The sequence below is a fragment of the Patagioenas fasciata genome, chromosome 2, assembly GCF_037038585.1.
Source record: "Patagioenas fasciata isolate bPatFas1 chromosome 2, bPatFas1.hap1, whole genome shotgun sequence".
Classification (NCBI taxonomy): domain Eukaryota; kingdom Metazoa; phylum Chordata; class Aves; order Columbiformes; family Columbidae; genus Patagioenas; species Patagioenas fasciata.
This window is the reverse complement of record NC_092521.1, coordinates 149,857,514-149,875,578: the sequence shown is the minus strand read 5'-3', so window position 1 is coordinate 149,875,578 and position 18,065 is coordinate 149,857,514. Positions and strand designations below refer to the sequence as shown.

Genomic DNA, 18,065 nt, shown 5'->3' with positions numbered 1-18,065 from the left:
CAGGTAAGAGTAACTTCTTGTGAAAGGCAGCACAAGACCGTTTACTGGTTTCAAAGGCATTCTCATCATCAGCATATGCTGTAGTATTGCTTATATGTATTTTCTAATTCAATCTTTTGTGCAGTATCTAGAAATACAGTACAGCGGTAATAACGTAATTAGTATTTTCACTAGCTAAATTATAGAGCTGACTGCAGAATACAGCATAGTAGCATCAATATTAACAGTTGAGTATTATACAAAAATGACATCAATAGTTTCAGTATAGTCATGAGAGACACTGTAATTTCCTCTTTCTCCAACATCCCTTCAAATTGTGTCAGATGAAGAAACTCACAAAATACACTGGCTTTTAGTTCAACTCAAAATCTAAAAATCAGTATCTTGAAGACTTCTTAGGTAAATTTTTGTAGGTTCTTGAACAATATTCCTTTTTGAATATGGTATTAGTTATAAAGAGCTTAAGTTCTGCTGCATTGACTTCTCATATGAATTTAATTTTCCCAGCACTTCTGCAAGTTAACAAAGGAGAATAACAGATACCTCACAGCTGAAGATAATGATACATAGGGATTTGTAATAACTATCCAAGACCATAAAAGCAATCCTATGTTAGTGCAAGAAGTGGAACCACTACCTTTGCAATCTAGTGCTACTCCAGATTTCCTTTCTACCCTGGTCACATGGTGAGATCTAAAAGTCTAACAACCAAGATGCTGGGCACCAAGCAGCCATTAAGGAAGGCAGGGAGGCAAGCGTTCTTTCACAGACTCCTCACCTGAAGCGACAATAGTCAGGCACCCCTACACACCCAGAAATCAGAGAACTCCCTTTTACACTAGAAGCTGAGAGCTGTCCCATGGCATCCTCCATGAATAAAACTCCCTTTTGGCCAAGCTAATTCACAACCCCCTAGACCAGGGGTATAAAACTCATTTTCACCAAGGGTCACATCAGCCTTGTGGTTGCCTTCAAAGGGCTGAATGTAATTTTAGGACTGTATAAATGTAGTGGCAGTTACATCTATAGAGTCCTAAAAATACATTCAGCCCTTTGAAGGCAACCATGAGGCTGACGTAGGCCCCAGTGAAAATGAGTTTGACACCTCAACCTAGACCAAACCAAGAATACTGAGGATCCATCCACTTCCTAATTACAGTAAATTAACACTTTCCTTCACAAAACGAGGTTCATTTCTTCCTTCACCAATTCCATTCAGCTCCTTCAACATTTTGTTCATTTGTTTAAGATGCAGATCTCCAGCAGATTGATCACTTCAGACGAGACAAAGCAATCACTTGGTAAATCCCTCTGGAAACACAGAACATATTATACTCACAAGAGGTGAACTCCTTGAATTTCCTCTTTTCAGGTCCTCTTGGTTCCCAGTCATTCAGATAAAGAATGGAGCTTTTGTAGGCCAGTTAATCCATTCACTGAATGAAATATGGTAAAGTTTTACACATCCACATGTTCTTGCAAGGCCCTGGTTTACATCTGTAGATGTAATAATAGCTGTAGTAACGTAGTCAAAAATCATGGCTCAGGCCCCCAGAGAAGATCTTTAAAGACTTGGGTTCAAAAGTCCAAATGCTGCAGTCAAAGGAAGGAGAAAAACGATTTAAGGGCTGTCTCTGCTTACATTTATTTCTGCTAAAGCACTGGCTTAATATTTTTGTGTGTCTTAATGAGCCACCTCTGTGAGAGGGACTCTTACTTGAAACGCTTGTGTGTCCTAAGCTCAGAAGTAGGCACTGTTGTGTGGTAAGCTGAGACAAACATACAAAGGTGGCATCAGGCTCGAGCTGCAAAATGAGCCTGTTCTTCATCTTCGCTAGCATCACAGTCACAAACTAGCATAAAAACAGCATTTACACAATGAATTAAAGTGCAAATCTACTTTTTATTCTATTGAATTGAGACAATGTTACACACTTGAAGCTTGCCAGAGTAGCAATTACAAACACTAATATAGTTTTAAATGATGACTTCAGCCAAAAGAGAGGATGGAATAGAAATGCTGTACATTAGAGCTTGTGAAACACCACAGGAAAGCAACTCTGACCCTAGGAATGTAAGCCTAAAATGTAAATTAGCAGTAACTCCGCTGTGAAGGGCTAGATCTGCCTTGGGGCGATGTGTACCTCCAGGTAAGCCTCCAGCCACAAGGTGTGGGTACAAGGCAGGGAAGCAGTGTGCCAGCAAAGGAGAGCTGAGGGGGTCTCCAAGTTTGTAGGAGAGGACTTCACACTGCCACAGCCTAATGGGATGTCACATCGTCTGGGAGAGTCCTGTGACAAGAGGCCAAACAGTCCCACTGGCCTAGGATAGAACTGCCTAGCTGGTGCAAAGATGTATTTATGCTAGGTCTGATTTGGATTGTGCTCTGCACAATCAGATCGCTTTGAAGGCTTGCCTTGTGCAATCATTTCCTTTGTCAGGAATCAGAAAAAGACTGTGAAAAGACTGTGAACAAATTGTTTAGGCATTGAAATTTAACCCTGTGGAATCCTTACAGTGTAGCACAGTGTGACACAGCAGGAGCACATTTGTCAGGGGACTGAAGTCTCTTCACTCTCTCCGCACAACAGATATACATTAGCATTGTGTGGTGTGGTTGTGCTCCCCAGCACAGGATGCAGCTCTGGGTACGCAGCTCCGTGCCTACCCTGCCTCCCATCTGCACTGCAACTGCGCTCAGCCCTCTGTAACATTTCTGTTCCGTTAGGGAAAATAAAGGCTTCAGATCCTTCAAGACTGGAAGCCCTTCCATTACAATTCCTTTTAGAGACTGCACAAGATTTGACTTTTAAATATCCATAATGCATGTGAGAAAATTATTGAATATTACAACCATCTTTTTCATCAACCTAATGTTTTTCCACAACTGTCCGAGCATTAATGATGTCAGAGTATAAACACCAAAATTGAAAAGGCATTTGGTAGAAGCTAGTCAGCTCTGAGACTTTTCACTCTGATGTGGGCTAAGGAAAGAACCCAGCTGGTGTGGTTTCTATACCAGCATTTGTGACATCAACAGTTTCCATCTCAGGCTCCATACAGCAAGGAACTGTGCATCCCCTGCTCCTCCTGAAGAGCAGAGTCTGAGAGCACCAAGTACCTCACAGCAGGAACACAGCCCTCCGTGGAATTAAACCTTAACACAAGATAGCCCATCAGTATTTTTGTGAACTGATGAAAAATATGCTGACAAGTATAAAAGAAAATAGTCATTTGGAATTTGGCAGAGAAAAGCCACTCTAAATTATTTCCAACTGCAATAAGTCGTTGCTCCTGTTTTACGAGTAGCAGAAGAGACTACCCTGTGTTATAAACACATTCAGTTAATACGTTTAAGAAAGTAGACAAGTTTCTCTCCTGTGGGGGTTTTCATATAACGTCTTTCCTTGTGGCTGCGAGTATTTCAATGTCCTGTTCCAGAAACACTGTTTATTACTCTTTGGAGGAAAAAAAAAACCAACCAAACAAAAAACCCCATCACACACACACACACCAACCTGCTGCACACAAGGGAAAAAAATGGTTAGAAGAACTAAAAACATTAAATGACAGTTACATATTAGGGAATACTAAAGGGTTGTATGCTGCTCCCTGATGCTACAGTACACCAGAGGAGTAAGCAGAATGTAAAAGCTTTTTCACTCTACATAAAAAAGGCAAAAATATTTCCAGGATGTTCTACAGACAGGCAAGAACTCAAACCTCAAATAACTTTCACATCAATGTGACCTGCAACTTCATGACTAAGTTCCAAGTGTGTTTCAATTTAATTCTGTAGCAATTTCAGCTCTTATAGAAAAAGTACTGAGCAGCATCAGTCCCATCACTCAAATCAGTGGGACTTAGGTATCCTCAGGTTTCCTCTAAACGTACTCAGAACTTTGCTAACGGGGTTTCTGCAGCCGAGCAATTCTCTCTCTTGAGCTGCACAAATCTGCTGCTGACCCAACTGGAGCCGAATCCCCCAGGGTTCTTCGCTTTCTGCCTGTGGAAGTTCTAAGTTCACTCTGTCCTTTCCAAGAGGAACAACGATATATACACCAAGCAGCATATTGCTCCTTCCCTCCAGTGAATCCTACTTTAAATTAGGATAACTTTTGCAGAACACGTATTATCTACCATGCCAGAACCACCACACTATCACATCATGCAGAATTCAGCCCTTTTATCATCATCAGATCAGATTATTTCTTAATTTAGCAGCTAGTAGCATGTCTGGAGATGCAAAATCACATGACTTTACTTTCTGAAAGGTAGCAGTAGGAGATATCTCAGCGCAGAATGGATTCCATAATTAGAAAAAGCACAGGGGCCAGCTTTTCCCCCCTCATCAAGCTTGGGAAGCTCTAAACAATATGCAAAGGCAAAAGGGGAAAATGGTTACAGCACTGAGAAGGCTAAAATTTCAATGAGATAATAACAAACCTTTCTTGTGGACGGAAAAGGAAATGACTGATTCTAAAAAAGCTTCTGTGATAAATCATCACCCCTGCATGAAATTCCATTCATATATGCTGCAATATCTGGTAGTAATGTTAGAGAAAAACTAAAAGGAACAAAAACATAGCGAACAAATTTATAAAGAATAAAATATAGCTTGCTGGAATTGCTGAGCTCTTTCAGTAGTTCGAACAGTAGAAAGAGATTCAGAATCAAACGAGTTTCAACAGCTGTATTTGTGTTACAGTCAAAAAGGTATAAATGTGAAATACAGCTCTAATAAAAACCTAAAGTTTATGAAACCGGATGGTAATTTTCCAATCTTTCCAGAAGTATCTCAGAATATCCAGGGGAATAATACCTGAAAGAGAAACATTTTGTTTATGCATTAGACTACAAGGTATGTTCTGTGCTAAGTAATAAAACACTATTCATGTTTCTATTGATCAGGAAAAAAATGCTAATACTAAACACTGGTCAAGGAATTCTACAATTATTCCCTTACAATGTTTTAAGAGACTGCTTTTTCAACTTATGTTATCATTTATACTTGGAAGTCAGGTTTTCAAAAATATGTTTAGCTTCTTTTAGGGCATGTAGGTAAGTGGCTAGTTTTTATATAGATTCAGCAGCCATAAGCATTGTCTTTACCGAGAAATGTACGTGTTAACTTCTTTTGAAATTATGGCCTTTAATAAAAAAAGCATGAGTTTACACAGAACCATAGGCTGCCAGACAGCAATAGTCTACTGCTGTTCATCGAACATAAACACACACCCCAAAGCTAATGCGAAGTCTACATCAATGCGAGAGACATTGATTCTGGAACAAAAAAAAATTATCACAATGACCTTCTGTCTGTAATGCCAACTCAAGGGCAGAGATTATCCAATAGGTTTTCATTAGAGTAGGACTCTGTGGTGCCAATATTGTCCTGCTGTCATTCAGCTGGTTTTCCACAATGGACCAACTACATGTTTCCAATATGTAAGTATGACCAAAGCTGCATTTAATTCTTGTTTTCCAGGTTAAGAGTTATCTGAAAATTATTACTGACTTATTCTAAAAACATACATCTCAGTACATTTCTGGTTTTGCAGGCACATAAATTGTCATCTCTGAGCCCTGGAAGCTTTAACTTTAAAGAGAGAGGAACACACTTCCATGTAATGCATGCCTAAAATGTATTCGAGTAGAAATCCCAATGTTTTCACACTGAATTAAGATCCATTTACTTTGGGGGGTTTTGTTTCTTTCATTTTCTGGATGATTTCTGCATAATGTAACTCCTAAAAACTAGTATTAGTTCTCTGATTGTAAAGCTAACTTTTCAGTGCATTATTATATTCAGTCTGCAAACTGCCTACAATAGCAGGTCTCCAGGACAAACCCAGAGCTGGAGTCTATTATAGCAGCTGTGCCTCAGGCAGCACAACCAACACCAAGCAGTAGTACAAAGAGGCAAGCAGGAGATGCTCGAAGGGGCCCTTTTCTTTATTACATCCCAGCCTACATGACTAACCTTGTTTCACTTAGAGGGAAAAAAAAATAGCTGTAACAAAGAAACATTAATTATATCCAGAAAAGCACAAGCAAATGTCCTCTTTCCCTCTGAAGTATTAGCTGCAGAATAAAGTTTCTTTATGATTTTGCTTTTACCAGTTTGGCAACTGCTGGCTTTTCCTTGTGGAGACAAACACGGCTTCATTTTGCATGACTTAGTTTGTAGCTACTATTAGTTGAAGAACTCTGTTGCTATAATTAAAATTGATGATGTAGATTTTCAGAGCCTGTAGAGGGAGTGCAGGAGTACAACATCCTTTTGATATGTTGATGGAGTGAAGGACTAGTAAATGGATATCTAGAATCTAGGAGGGCATTTCTCTCATTATTACAATTTAGGATGGTGACATTTTGACTGTAAGCTATTTAATAGTGTTTCTGTATTCATTAAGGGCAAAGTTCAACTTGGTGCAGACAGCTGGTGTATGGTCCTTTTATATAACACTTAAGCCTCATGATGAGGCTGGGGGAGGAAGGGCAGCTGTGGGCAGAGCAACTGTGCAGGAGAGGCTCTGGACCCTCTGCACATCAGAGGAAGTTTCAAAGGAGCCTCTGAATACCCCAGGCTCTTAGGGAAGTCAAGGATGCATCCCAAGATTCACCAATGCCTGTCTTCTGGAGCCTGAGTAATCCATAAATAAGTTACCAAGATAAACTAAACTTCCCACAGACATCCATTAATATGAGAGCGGTTGTGCTGAACCCTCAGAGTCTGCCTGGGTAGCACAGGACCGACTTTTCTTTCCAGTTTCCTGCAAGACACTGATTATTTGGGATTTGTTTACAAAGAAGTTTGATTCTAAAAACAATCAAAAGAAAGTGTGCGAAAGTATGTATCTGGTGGTTTCACCACCTCTGCGGCAGTTAACCAAATGTTATGCTGTTTTATTAAAAACAAATTATGCAGAAGTTCAATTAATATTTTAAATCCTTGCTTTCTGTTGTTTCTGTGAAAAAAACATCTAACAATGTTATAAGTATGAATTTTTTAAATTTCACTCTCCCTACCTTACTATTTCCTCTGGATAGCAGTTGTTAATAGTGTTGATATATTCCTGAAGAAGAGAACCAGGTTCTGCTTGTATTTCTTGAAGCTTTTTAAGTCCACCGGTTGTTACAAAGAGACGACGTGCTTTACTGTCATGTGGTAACACCTACACACAGAAAAGTATATTAAGGAAAAAAAAAAAATAATGTTGTCTTTTAAAGGAATCTCTGTGCTACTAGGCTCAAATATTGCTTATCTGTTTTTAATTCAGAGGACAGATAAAATGGAACATCAGAGGTGCAACATCTGTAATGATTACTGTATTTTAACACCCAGTTATACAGGGGGAAAAACCGAACAAACACACACACACACACAGCCCTTTATGGTTATTACATAATTTAAGATGTACTTTAATACACTGCATATATAAAAATAATTAATTGAATATTTATCTTTACATAAATAATATTTCTTGAATTATTCCTACAGAGACAATAAGATTGCAGGGATTAAATAGATAATACAACCGCAACACTACCGTGGAATAACAACAGCATCTGTTCCACTTAAACCAAGTTATTCAGGTCTTTATGTCAATTCCCACAGTTTAATTGTAGAGCAGAATTTTATATCATTATAATGATCCAGTATAGATCACTGCATGAAAACAATACTGAGAATTGTTGCAAGTGAACAATGCAGCCTTGACGCATTACATGTTACTATTAAATTCATAGATATTAAAATCCTACAACACATTGTGTAGCCATGGAAGCCTTTTACAAACACACACACAAAGCAAAAATGTGAAGTTCCTGCAGCCAAAGGGGATGAGAAGCAGAAATGATCAGACAATACATTCTGTGCTCCCTGAGCGATGCCAATATGCAGTTCTGTCCAGAGGATGGGAGGAAGGGAGGGAGGGAAAGAAGGGGGTGGGGGCTGAGCCAGGCGAGGGAGAATGACAGCATGTAGTCCACAGACCCACAGGGCTGCAATAACATTAAAAAAACAGAGGGGGCGGGGTGGGGGGAAATGAGAGATAATGTACGACATCAGCTGCACCTATAGGAAAACCAGACAGCTTTAAAACCAACTCTGAGAGTTCCATAGTAGGGGGGCAAAACCATTTTGGAAGCCTTCACACTGGTCAGAAAAAAATCAAGCCACAAATTTGATGGTATCTCAGGGTAAAACAAGAGCCTTGGAGGAGGAAGGGCCTGCCTGAAAGGATGAAGGAAAAGAAGAATGAGATTTCTGCCATGCATATAGGCAAACAGCCTTCATCTCTCTGGTCCCTTTAAGCTCTACAAAATCAGACAGAGGGAAGGGAAAAAAAAAAAAGAGCATAGAGATTTGTCCCTAGTATGTACTCCACAGAACTGCCAGGAACAACTGTGATTGTTTCATTATGGGAACTGAAAAGGCGTCTGTCCACAGATCTCCCACAACAAGAACTGCCAAGGAGGAACCAGCAAGGAGACAGGATACAGCGCCTTCCCTGCCTTCCTGCTCCACACCGGGACTCCCAGGCTGGATATGAGAGCAGCAAACTCTCTTGGAAGAGGCCCTAAGGACAGACAACACCTCTGAGACACAGTCCCTTCCCCCAGTCCAAACTGAGACAGCACAGAATTGCACAGACCCTGAGAATGATAATGCTAAAATGACACAGTCCAGCACCAACAACAGATAGCATCCCACTCCGAAACACAGCTCAGAAATAAGGCTTTTACCGTGCTATAAATAAGCCCACAGAAGTGATATACCACAACTCTAAGAAGAAAAAATTCCCAAGCTATGGTACAGGAAAGAAAAATGCTTTTACTGCAGAGAACTTCATTTTAAATATATACTTCAGAAGAGCAAATCCCAGACAAGTATAGTTTGTTTAGTACAATGTAAGACAGGAAAAATGAAACAAACCAGAATATCAGCTGATGTGAAGGGTACAAAACCAGTGCAACAGCAAACAACATTCAACTCTACACACTGGGTAACCAATTACTACGACTCAGCTCATTAATAGCTCCAGTCAGCACACAGAAGCAAAAGGCACTGGATTCTGTGCAAATCTCTATTCTCTGTACAGACTTAGCAGGAAGACAGGACAAACCTAGGAGTGGCAGTGTAATCAGGAATCTGCACTACAAACAGCAGTGCTTCCAGAGCTGTGATAACCAGAACTGAATATCAAGAGTGTTTCATTTGGTCATTTCCAGAAAGAACATCTCACCGAGAGAGCCTGGTATCCCCTGCTAACATATTACACTACAGAGTATTACACAAAAGACAGTATATAGTTCAGCAGGATTCCCAACAGCTGGTGAACATTGCAGACACTGGAAATCTCCTGATTAGTTAGCAATTACTCAGATAATTTGAAATACTTTGATTAAATTATATCACTTTTTACATGGTGTGCTCAAATCAACAATGTCATTAAAACAAACATTTTTGAATTTTGAGAGGGATGAGAAAAGATTTGGCATTTTTACACTTACTTAATTGAGACTGAAAATTAATGAGGACAGCCTTTATACTCTAGATCAGGGGTGTCAAATTCATTTTCACTGGGGGCCACATCAGCCTCACGGTTGCCTTCAAAGGGACAAATGTAATTTTAGAACTGTATAAATGCGGGAGTAGTTACATTTATACAGTCCTAAAATTACCTTTGTCGCTTTGAACGCAACCGCGAGGCTGATGTGGCCCTTCATGAAAATGAGTTTGACACCCCTGCTCTAGATTACTGTAAAATACCTGACTTCAGTCACTCCTGTACAGACAGCTTGTACTTTATCTAAAACAGATGTGACTGGGATTTATGTGATACATTGGCTCAGTGAAAATATTTGCATGTGAGTTAATACTCCACTTCATCTCAAAGGGCAAGGAAGAAAAAACTAAAAAAAAAAAAAAAAAAAAAAACAACACCTTGCTTATAAGTAACTGTTTTCCCAGTCTTAGGATGAATTATGACAGATAAAACAGTATCCAGCTTTATCAGACAAAAAAATGGGATGTTCCAAGCTGCTTCTGCAGGGGATTCTTGAGGATCCTGAGAAAACAACTGAGATCTTCAGAGAGACTCCATCTTTGGAAAGATGGCTTCCTTGCTAAATAGAAAACAATTAACACATTACTCATCAAGCAGAGCCTTTTCTTACCTTGCTAAACTGCCCAACAATATGTTTCATAATATTGGGAGGGGCATCATGCAGCAACGGTTCAAGTGCTGGAAGATATGTGCATTTCTGAAGGATGTTCTTTAAGGCTTTTTTAGTCTATCAAAATGCAAAATAAAATTTCTATAGTAAGGCATCAGTGAAAACAAGAATCCATGTTATAAATCACTGAAGTCAGATCAAAAAAGAAAATTGATCAGAATTCTCAAAATGCATTTTCTCAATAAAAACCATTATATCTATCAGGTCACTTAATGAAGAATCAATTTTCTACTTAGATATATTAAACCTCAAAACCTACAGTGCATCACATCCTTATTATGTTACCTACGGTCAAAGTAATAGCAATTTTCCTTTGACTACAATGGCAGCACAAGTAGACCCTGTAAGTAAATTGAAGTACTGTAATATAATAAGAAAACTAAATCAAAACACATTTTAAAAGATTGTGTTCTAGAAGTGGCTTACTGGGCGAGTCTGCTGGTCTGGGATAGCAAAGTGCACAAGCACCCATGCAGGGAGGGAAAGAAAGTGAAACAGTCATACAGCAGTGCTCAGTTTCTGCAAACAGACTCAATGTTGGCTGCTACAAGCAGTAATGACCTTCTTGGGTAGGATTATAGGTACAGCTGATTTGACCTTGATATTTTGGTGACCACTGAAAATGGCTATACAAAAGTTATTTTACATATCTGGAATGTGATACTTCAGTGGAACAGTACAACATGGGAGACCATATCCTGTCATATCATACTCTTCAGTCGGTTCACTTACTGTCTCTCAAAAATACACTTTGCCAAACTGCAACTCTACTAGTTCCCATGCAAGGAAAGCCCTAAATATGAGCAGTTGCATGTTTTCAAGAACAGAGCTTTGAGCATTTGTTACAGTTTAATTATAATAATAAAAATGTAAGCAAATCTACTACAAGGACAATAATATTTTGTACAAGAGCCTATACTTCAAAAAAAATTAGAAATTAGTCTCTCACAAGAAATTATAGCGTTTATGGTTGTATGCAACTCTCGTTTAAATTGGGAAGAAAATGAGGGACTAGACTGCTGTGGCTGCACTGTGTGATTTGTTATGCACCATGTGCACACCCATTAGGACCAGCCAGTCCTCATAAATGACATGCAGCCTTCGGACACCCTACACCCAGGAAGTCTGTGACTCAATGAACATCAATAACAGCATGTACCATTTAGTAGTTTTTAAGTACTTACACCTGTTGATTACAATAAACATCTCATACTGCAGATATTCATATCACAAATATACTTGCTTTTATTTGAAGATCTTCTGAACTGCGTATGTCCGTATACATAGCAAGCAGTGTGGGTAGCACATTTGATTCTGCAACAGCACGTGCGTGCTCAGGAGTGTGTCTTCCAATCTGTCCCAAGGCCCAAGCAGCTGCTGCCTTAATATGATCTTCATGCTCCTCTATCAGGCAGGCACACAGTGATGGTATCCCCTGTAGCATTAATCAAAAGCACAACCTTTACAAATCTGTACCGGGGAAAGACAACTTGAAACTGGTACAGATTGTTAGAAAATGTTTCTCAATTTACATTCTTCTTCTAAAATAAGCTATAGGAGAACACATGTTAGTGGTGTCATATTTTTGCAACATCAAGACTAGCAAGAATTTTGAATAAATCTTAATAAATCTAGTTAGAGAGAGAAACAGATTTAATGTTTTCAGTCAGAAGGCAGTTTGACCTAACACACAAATTTAAGGGATAAAAGGAATATATGATACAATTCAGGCTGTAATAAGAGTAAAGGCTTCAGTTTTGTCAGACTGAAAATAAAATAATTTGAGTGTTTATGAATCTATGAAAAATCTATGAAAGCAGTTTAAGACCAGAAGGGTTCAATTATTGAGTTGTTTGGGTTTTTTTAAATCCACAGCCCTAAATTTCAACTTATCAAACTTTTATTGAGTCCAGCAGTTCATGTTTCACGCAGACAATCACTTCAGTAAAGATTTCAACTCTTGATTTGAAGACAAGAAGAGATGCAGAATACCTCATTCACATCCAGCTGTTACTGAAGTTCTTCAGGTTCAGGATCACAATCTTTATCCTTTCTCCACAGGATTATGGAGCTACTTAGTAGCTGGTATTTTATGCCAGGGTATTTCAACAGGAATCACTTCTTGCTCCTTTAGGTAAGGCAAGGCTCCTCAACCTCTAACTAGAAAACCTTTTTCTCCATCCTATGGATATTTTTTTTTCGTCTTTTCTGCACACCCTTTAGTTTTTTTTCAAGATTCTTTTCAGATACAGACAACAGAACTATATGCACTAGTACTACAGATAGATTAACTTCTCTTTTCCAATAATGCTTCATCTTCCACTCTTTAATACTGCAAAGGACTGAATTGTTTGGGGTTTTTTTTTGCCACTGCACTGCCGCAGAAGACCACAATGAAGAGTTGTCCAGTAGGGCCCCAAAAATAATTTTTCAAAATTCATCCTTTCCAGGATATAGTACCACAGAATGGTGCTATCACTTTATATCGTAACACAGTAGATGTGTAACTGCATGTGGTTATGCCACAGTGTGTTTCTTTCAAATGGTTCCATTTTACCAAGCCCTGTCCTCAGCACTATGTGCCACTCCACAAGGTTAGTTTCCCCTGAAGTAACGGATTTTGAGTTTATTTGGGTTTCTTTTGTGGATCATTCATTAAAATATTTCATTTCATGACAGTTTGCACAGATGCCTACAAAATCTCTCATTGCACTCCCATTCAGTTATGGTAGCAACCATTATTACTCTTCAAAAATATACCACTCAGGTGCCTCCTCATGAAATTAATCCTGGATTCATCCCACTGAATGTCGAGCACTCAACAGCAGGAGCACATTTGCTCTGGGCATCCTGACTGTGGAAAGATAGAGACACATCCAGAGAAGGAGGGTCTCCAGAGAGAGCAAGGAAAAAGTGTCTATTTCTTCAGTTTTCAAATGCAGAAGAGCATTATTTTTTATCTCTCTTACCTTCCCTGCATACTTATTGATGTTATGTTGCAGCAATTTCCATTTTTTAACTTGCATTCCTACTAGAGGACATTTCTGTTCCTCTGTTTTTATTGTTTCCAGTCATACAGTATATTTCAAATGACTGACATAGTGTGAAAATGGGCCAACAATGCTCAGTGAAATTACTTCCTTCCTCCTGTCATTAGTTAGCATTATTCACATCAGAATATTATGTCAGGCACTAATTTCACCTATTGCAAATACTGCGAATTGTCTCCCTTCTGTATCATTGCCCAGCAGAATTTATTTAAACCTGAAAATGTACAGCTTATCTCACTTGAAATGTCACTTGAACAACTCAATCGAACCACACTATATTAGAAACAGAGGACTTTTCAAGTCTGAAGAATTCTCTTGCAAGGCTACTCTAGTGGTACTAGCAGAGTCACGCTAGTGTAATGAAGAACGTGCCATTAAACGTTCTTGTTTCAAAAAGGGTTTTGATGTAGCCACAAATATTCATTTTAAGAGGAAACAGACCACAGAAAATAATTGACTTATTTTTTTGTACCAGTTCAATTGCAACACAGAAAAATAATGTACTGTAATGCAAATGGGTGTTCACAAACTAATCCAGGACATTTTATAAAAGGCTCAACTTCACAAAGACACAATTTGATCAGGTTACCACATAATTTCAGCCACAGCAAGCTGCAATATTAGGAGAAAGTGCATTTGTCAACAGCAAGCATACAATTCTGCCACAAAATATATTCTCTGCCTATGTTAATTTGTATCTCTTTCTCAGAATGCCACTGAAGAATTATAGGAAGATGACAAAGTGATAGCTAACCTTGGAGACAATCACTGCCATTGACAGATTCTCCGAATGAGCTGCTACATAGCCGAGCATCATGATGCCAGGCAGCCTGACAGTCCCTCTGCAGCTGCCAATACAATCAATCACAGCAGCAACACCACCTGTATTTACTATAAGCTGTGAAAGCTGAAAAGATAAAGGGAAGAGATTAGATGCTGTGAAGTATCAACAGGCATAAAGCACTACATTATAAAAGTCTTTAAATGTATTGCTCCTGATTTACAAAACAAAGGTGGCTTAAGAGTGATGTATCATACAGACTGTTGGGCATTAACATGAAGTTCTCAGGAATGAAGCTGCTTTGCTACTCTGGTTTTGATTGACTTTATGGTAAGGAAATCAGTACTCTGAATTCTTGGTGCTGTGCAGCATGCAATGACGAATTCTCATCTTCATTAATATACACTAAAGAATCATCCAAATGACACCCTAATACCTGAATGTCCTTGAAGATGCACCCGCTGAGCCATATATTCTTTCATACTAGTGTCCGCTCATTCCCAAGCCAACATTGTAAATTCTGTGCAGGGAACAGAGGGAAAGGCCCACTCCTCCTCACACCTGCATTCTCTGTGGCATGAAAGCCTTTGTGGACCCCCTACTGAGGCATGAACTAAAAGACAAATGTCATGGATGTGCAAAACTGACTTGGACTCCACCATTCTGCTGTTTTAGGGTATTCTCAGGGAGGTGCCCAGGGAACACACTGGATGGGCAATGGAGTTTGCCCCAGAATGCCAAATTATATAGCCTTGCTTATAAACTGTAAACATGTCCACAGTCTATGATGCTTGCTGTGTGCATCAAGCTATGCAATGTTTCTTTCCAAAAGGTATTCACTTCTCACATCACTTGAGGGACAGCAGTAGTGTATATATAACATCAACAATGCACAGAAATGAAAATAATTTCATATCATGATTATTTTCTTCTATATTGTTAGGTATATCACATTTTTCCCAGAGATTCCAAAGCAAAAGAAACATGTTCTTAAAAGTCAAAATTAAATGAACAAAACTGAGGCATGTGGATTTCCAATCCAGTTGATTTATAAAAACAGAAAATACAGCATTGCATTTGAGCCTTTAAAAGGCCACTGTTTGTTTTTTGTTTTTTTTTTTCAAAAACCAGCTAGATGAAATTTAAAGTTATCACTTCGGAAAAACCGCTCACCTGATTGTGAATTGCAGCCAGTGATGAGCAAGTCCTACATGTGGGCACAGCCATGTACATGGAGCTCCTGCACAAACACTCTCCCTGGTGCTGTGACCCTCAGGTCCCCCTGCTGCAAGTCCCCCAGATCTTGACCTTCACATGAATTTTACTGCATACGCAGACAGAGAGCTGAGATCCAAAAGCCACAATGCTTACATGGCTGACACAGCCAGCTCCTCTAGAAATATCGTTTGCCAGTCTGTCTCTGCTGCAACCTGTTTTGCTCAGAGATGGAGAGACATCACTGTCACTCTCAAGGTGAATGTGGATGGTGACTTCTCCCTGGGAGTCACTGAGATGCTTCCTACAGCTCCTTTGGAGAGCTGCATCCCCCTACATGGAGGTTCCTTCACCTGCAGCCTTGAGTTTGGCCACGGGCTTCCAACTCTAGTGCCCCCCTTCGATAAAGATAACTTCTTCACTTATTTGAGAAAGTAAAGATGCGTTGCTCACAAGGTGCAGAGAAAACGCAGGAGATGTAACAAGACTGCAGCCTTTAATCACCAGCAGCTTAAAGACTAGCAGGCTGGAGAAACAGCACAATATTCATGTTTAAACGCTTCTTAACTGTTAAGCCAGCATCATGATTTTGAAATGGCTGTGCTCAGCATTAGTGTGTTCCACAAATAAATTGCTTGTATTTCATTCCAGAGTCATATTTAAAGCTTTTTAATTAGCTCTATGGTATGACAGATTAACATAGAAAAAACAAATAACTGTAACTGTTTATTTATTGAATTGACTCTGCCAAACACTCCCACCTTCCTGTATCAATTACTGGCAAAAACACTGCAAATGCTGAGGCTAAAATTACAAACTCAAGCTAATAAAAGAAACTATCATCAGTTTAACAATAAGTAAGAATTTTTGACCTTCATTGTCATTGGAAAAATAATTAAGATGTGATCCTAGTACACCTGAAGACTTCTTTAAAAGGCACACATCATCTACTATTGTTATAGGATGATCTTGTCATTTATTAGCTGGTATCATGACTTCTGTGAGGCTTTTCTCATGATATTTTTAATATCTAGGGCTGACAATACTGTCAGCCTAAAATTTCTGTGCAGATATTTTATGGAATGAAGTAGCTAGGTATACATTATGTGATTCCCAGTTCCCTAACACAATTCATATCAATACACATCTCATAATATCAGCAAGCATTTCCATATTTTTCCAATGAACATGCCAAACAGCTATTTGCCCTCTCTTTCGAAAAGCAAATGACAGAATAATCCTGTATTTTATTTAAAGTGTAAAATCTAATGATATGACCTTGTATTTGCATTTTCAAGGTTTTACCTCAGGCGTATGCTTTGCTATCTCTCTAATTAAAGTTGCACCATTTTTCTTGACATATTCATCTGAGTCCTTCAGGCATGTGAACACAACCGGGAAAATTTCTGCTTCAACCACCAACTCTGCAAGATCCACTGAATGCTTTGCTATTTGGCTTAGAGCTGACAGCACCTGACGCTAGTAAATAAAAATTGTTATAAAATCAATAGTATACAAACATCCCACAACACACACTCCTCCTGCACACAAAAATCTATTGCATCAAGGAAAACAAAGCAGGATAATGAAAACAATTACAGCTATTTTACAATTCACTGAGTCAATTCATGCACGAGTATAATGGCACAGAACATTCACTGGTTCCTGAATAAAAGTTTGTCCTTTGTTTTATCCCATTCAAGCTTGCTATGTATCAAAAAATAAATACGTATATATACCATCTAAAACTAAAATGTAGTGAAATCTATAGCAAATATCTTTATTTGCATAAGTTGCGTCAGTCAGACCTTACATTAAAGCATTTTTATCTATTTGTTTGAAGCGGCATTTTTACGTTATCTTCTGTTAGACAGAAAAGTTATATTAAGAATCAATTTTTTTTGTCAATTAAACTCTAGTGATTAAACCTTCAACAACGCCTATTCATATCAGACAGTACATTCTACAATACAATACACATTTAACATTAACTGGTTCATAGTATAAACTTAAGTATGTAAAACCTTTCTTGCAACTGAATTGTGCAAATTTTATCTATGAAAAATATCTGTTGAATTCTTCATATACTATACAATTCTAAAAAAAAAAATTCATACTATTCACTTTAAAGATTGGTTTAGCTGTTCCTCACAGAGTGGCAGTTTTTATCCAGTAGTTAAATCTGTGAATATGTTCAGAACTCTTTGTCACTAACTATATAGTTACATTTTGTTAACGCCCAAAACAAGAGCTTCCTAAATAAAAATGCACATCAGTGTCTTTGATTCAATATCAAGTAATGACTGGTATAAAGGAGATTTTTAAAAAAATAATTTTTAAATGTACCTTCAGTTTAGCATCAGGGTTCAGGATCATCTGAGCTAAGTGAGCGATAGCTCCTGCATCCACTACTGTCTGCGCTAACTCTGGAGAATGCTTTGAAATATCACTGAGAGTTGAAGCAGCAATCCTTTTCAAAGCAATTTCTGGCTCCTGGATACAGAGCACTACAAGAGGAACAGCTCCTGCATCCACCACAGCTTGTGACAGTTCTGTAGGTCCAAGGAAAGTAATTAAGTGAGTATGGGTGACTGACCCTTGTGCAAGCCATTTTTCACCCTGACAGATACAGCAAAGGAAAAAGGGGAGGGTGCAGTTCACTGTCTCGACATCTGCATTTCAAATCAGCCCTCCTGGTTTCATAAACCGTGTGGACCAATCCACAACTGAAAAGAATGCAGGTCAATAGATGGACCCCCATTTACATGCACACA

General features: G+C 38.7%; 1 protein-coding gene across 3 annotated transcripts in view; it reads right to left on the bottom strand.

Annotated features, from left to right (window-relative positions):
- Positions 1-1,883: 1,883 nt before the first annotated feature.
- Positions 1,884-18,065, bottom strand: part of SPAG6 (sperm associated antigen 6) — a 38,007-nt gene continuing 21,825 nt past the window's right edge. For all 3 annotated transcript variants that reach the window (XM_065831492.2, XM_065831494.2, XM_071805220.1), the window contains 7 exons: positions 17,638-17,843; positions 16,597-16,770; positions 14,050-14,202; positions 11,489-11,680; positions 10,186-10,302; positions 7,033-7,178; positions 1,884-4,822 (listed from right to left, as the gene is read on the bottom strand). In XM_065831492.2, the coding sequence (XP_065687564.1) occupies positions 4,756-4,822; positions 7,033-7,178; positions 10,186-10,302; positions 11,489-11,680; positions 14,050-14,202; positions 16,597-16,770; positions 17,638-17,843 (1,055 nt within the window). In that variant the 3' untranslated portion in view covers positions 1,884-4,755. The remainder of the gene's footprint in view (positions 4,823-7,032; positions 7,179-10,185; positions 10,303-11,488; positions 11,681-14,049; positions 14,203-16,596; positions 16,771-17,637; positions 17,844-18,065) is intronic.